The 2,907-nt window shown below is 36.0% G+C and overlaps 1 protein-coding gene across 1 annotated transcript; it reads left to right on the top strand.

Annotated features, from left to right (window-relative positions):
- Positions 1-4: 4 nt before the first annotated feature.
- Positions 5-699, top strand: LOC110019077 (probable E3 ubiquitin-protein ligase XERICO; the record flags this gene model as incomplete). Its single annotated transcript, XM_020716616.1, has 1 exon — positions 5-699. A coding segment is annotated over one exon (366 nt), but the record flags the coding sequence as incomplete, so codon positions are not given.
- Between the last annotated feature and the right edge of the window lie 2,208 nt (positions 700-2,907).

Consider the following 2,907-nt stretch of genomic DNA (forward strand, 5'->3'; position numbering starts at 1 on the left):
TGTGCTACATCTGTTCGGTCTGTCGCCGGAATCGGTGGATGGAACGCCGGAACTTTCGCCGGCAGCTTTTGAGGAGCCCAGTTTAAGGGAGAAGTTTCGGAGCAGGATCAAGCCGGTGAGATTCGGATCGGCAATTGGCCGCGTTCTGACAGGGGAATGGCACGCCGATTGCCGGGTCTGTCTGGTTCGGTTCGATTCGAACTCTGTGGTGAACAGATTGCCTTGCGGGCATCTGTTCCACAAGGGCTGCGTTGAGCGGTGGCTGGATTACCGAAAGGACACTTGTCCTCTCTGCCGTTCGCACCTTCTACCGGACGACGTTCTAGCCGGCGGAGGCGGCAGCGGTGTTGAGGTTTTCCCGGTGTGGTGAAGTGGGGCTTGTTGTTGCGGAAGCATCATGGGTGGTAGGTTTCTTTTGGTTGTTTATGTTTTGATGCGCCGTCATGTTTGGTTTCTGTCTATTGTACGGACGAAGGGTATGGTGTGATGACGCTGCCGAGTTATCCCTCGCTCTTCTTCTTCTTCTTCTTCTTCTTCTTCTTCTTCTTCTTCTTCTTCTTCCACCGTGTGTATATTAGAAATCTTGAAGAAATCTGAGCCGTTTGTGTTACTGTACAGATTGTTAACCCTTGCCTTGTATTAATTTTGGACCAGGAAATCGTTTGCTGCTTGGATTTTCTGTGAATCGTTTTTCTATGATTCCTCATTTATTCTGCATAGGCTCGTTGGGGGAGATTAATAATTTCATTAGCTCGAGGATCAGTTAGATTATTTAATCGGATTTCAGTCCAATCAGGAAATTCATCCCAAGTTCATTATGTTTGTGCAGTTGTTTCATATTAATTTATCAAAATTCCATTTTGGTAGCTAAATATGTTTGCTTTTAGTGGTATATTTGTATGTAAATCTTCTTAGATTTAATATGCAAGTAATTAATAGCTTTTTACGAGTGTTTGCGTGTTCCTATCAACAGAGACGTACGCAGCACTACGTACGTCAAAGTATGTTAGAGGGAGTATATTCGGGGTTATATCCACATTATTCCCCATATAACCTCGCTGTAACTTACCTGTAACTTACATGTAACTAGTTAGTTTCACGCTTCTGTTTTGATATATTTGTAAGTTACAGGTACGTTATAGAGAGTGTATTGGGATTATATCCGTGTTATACTCCATATAATCTCACTGTAATCTACCTGTAATTTGTCTGTAACTAGTAAGTTTCGCGCTTCAGTTTTCATATATTTATAAGTTACATGTAGGTTACAGGGAGATTTTAGAGGGTGTAACGCGGATATAACCCCAATACTCTCCCTGTAACCTACTTGACGCTTCCTACGTCTTATGTATGCAAATTTTTCTCCAATATGGAAGGGCTCAATCCTCTCATTCAAGATCCATCTTTTATTTCAACATAAACTCCATTTTGAACAAAATCTAAAACAAGAACTATTGTTGGAGCAATTTTTATGTAAAGCTAATGATAAAATTGCCTTGAAAAGTAGTTTATAAACGCTAACCCATTATCATTCATTTCATTTAATTGGGAATGTATTTTTTCTTCGGTAAAGCTTTCTTGGAAGGGTTTTAAGAGCGTAATTCTTGTTATTTATCCCTATGATGGCATCTGTATTTCGGTTTGGTGCACAAATCGAACCACTATTTTCCTTCATTTTTTTTTTGTGGGACTCTATATTGTTTGATTAAACACAATTTGCGTCATGATGAGCAGACAAGCAGGGGTGTAAATGAGCCGAACATGAGCTAGTCCAGACTCAGCTCGTGTTTTATATTTCTAGCTCAAAAAGTGTCTTTGTGTTCGGCTCGTTTGCTTAGCGAGTCGAACACAAGCTATTCACGAACAAAGAGTCATTTTGACAACCCTAATCACGTAGTCATAAGATATTAAGGGTTGGAGGAAGATTTAAAAAATATTGTTTATATTACAATTTTATTTGAATCTAATTTAATAACTTTTATTCTATTTTCTTAATTAATGTTTTTAATTTATTGTAAATCTTTGTAGCCTTGTAGTGAATGAAATTTTTTAAAAATATTACTCATCAATATATAGATAGATAGATAGATAGATAGATGGATATAGTTGATAAGTGGTATATCGAGCCAAAATGAGCCCATCACAAACGGACAAATCTTTGTTCGTGTTCGGCTCATTAATTTAGCGAACGAGCTGAACACGAGCTTCTTAATGAGCTGAACACGAGTTATTTGTGAACAACGAGCCATTTTGACAGCCGTAGAGACAAAATACTCAAAAATTAGAAAAAAAAAAATTATCTCATGTGTTAATTTCTATATTTATATATCTATTTAGCTTTAGAATTTGAGCATTTCATCTTTCCTTTTTAAAATAAATAAATTTATCCTATATTTCGACTGTTCGGATAGGGATGTCTAAGATGCACAATCCAGAAACATGCAGGGATATTCATCCTGCTCGAGGTTCGATGACACGGATTAAATATGCAATCTTGATTTTTTTTATTTTTTTATTTTTTATTTAGGTAAGAAAAAAAACTTTGGGTTTAAATAATTTGTTAGAACAGTTATTTAAAATCGACATTATTTGAACTTAGTTACCACTAGATGGTGACATTTAATTGTGGCCACTTATTATTATTATTATTTTAATTTTGATTGTAATTTATAGGGCTGTCAAAAAAACACGTTATTCGCGAACAGTTCGTGTTCGTTTAGTCAATATGGTCGTGTTCGATTCGTTTGATAAGTAAATGAGATGAACGTAAACAAAATTTTTTCGTTCGGTTAGTTAAACGAATCAAATATGAACAGTGATGCGTTCGTTCGTATTCGAATCATTATTATTCGAAATATAAAATAATTTAAAATAATTATATATATATATATATATATATATATTTTG

Source organism: Phalaenopsis equestris, unplaced genomic scaffold (genome assembly GCF_001263595.1).
Source record: "Phalaenopsis equestris unplaced genomic scaffold, ASM126359v1 Scaffold000046, whole genome shotgun sequence".
NCBI classification, from domain to species: domain Eukaryota; kingdom Viridiplantae; phylum Streptophyta; class Magnoliopsida; order Asparagales; family Orchidaceae; genus Phalaenopsis; species Phalaenopsis equestris.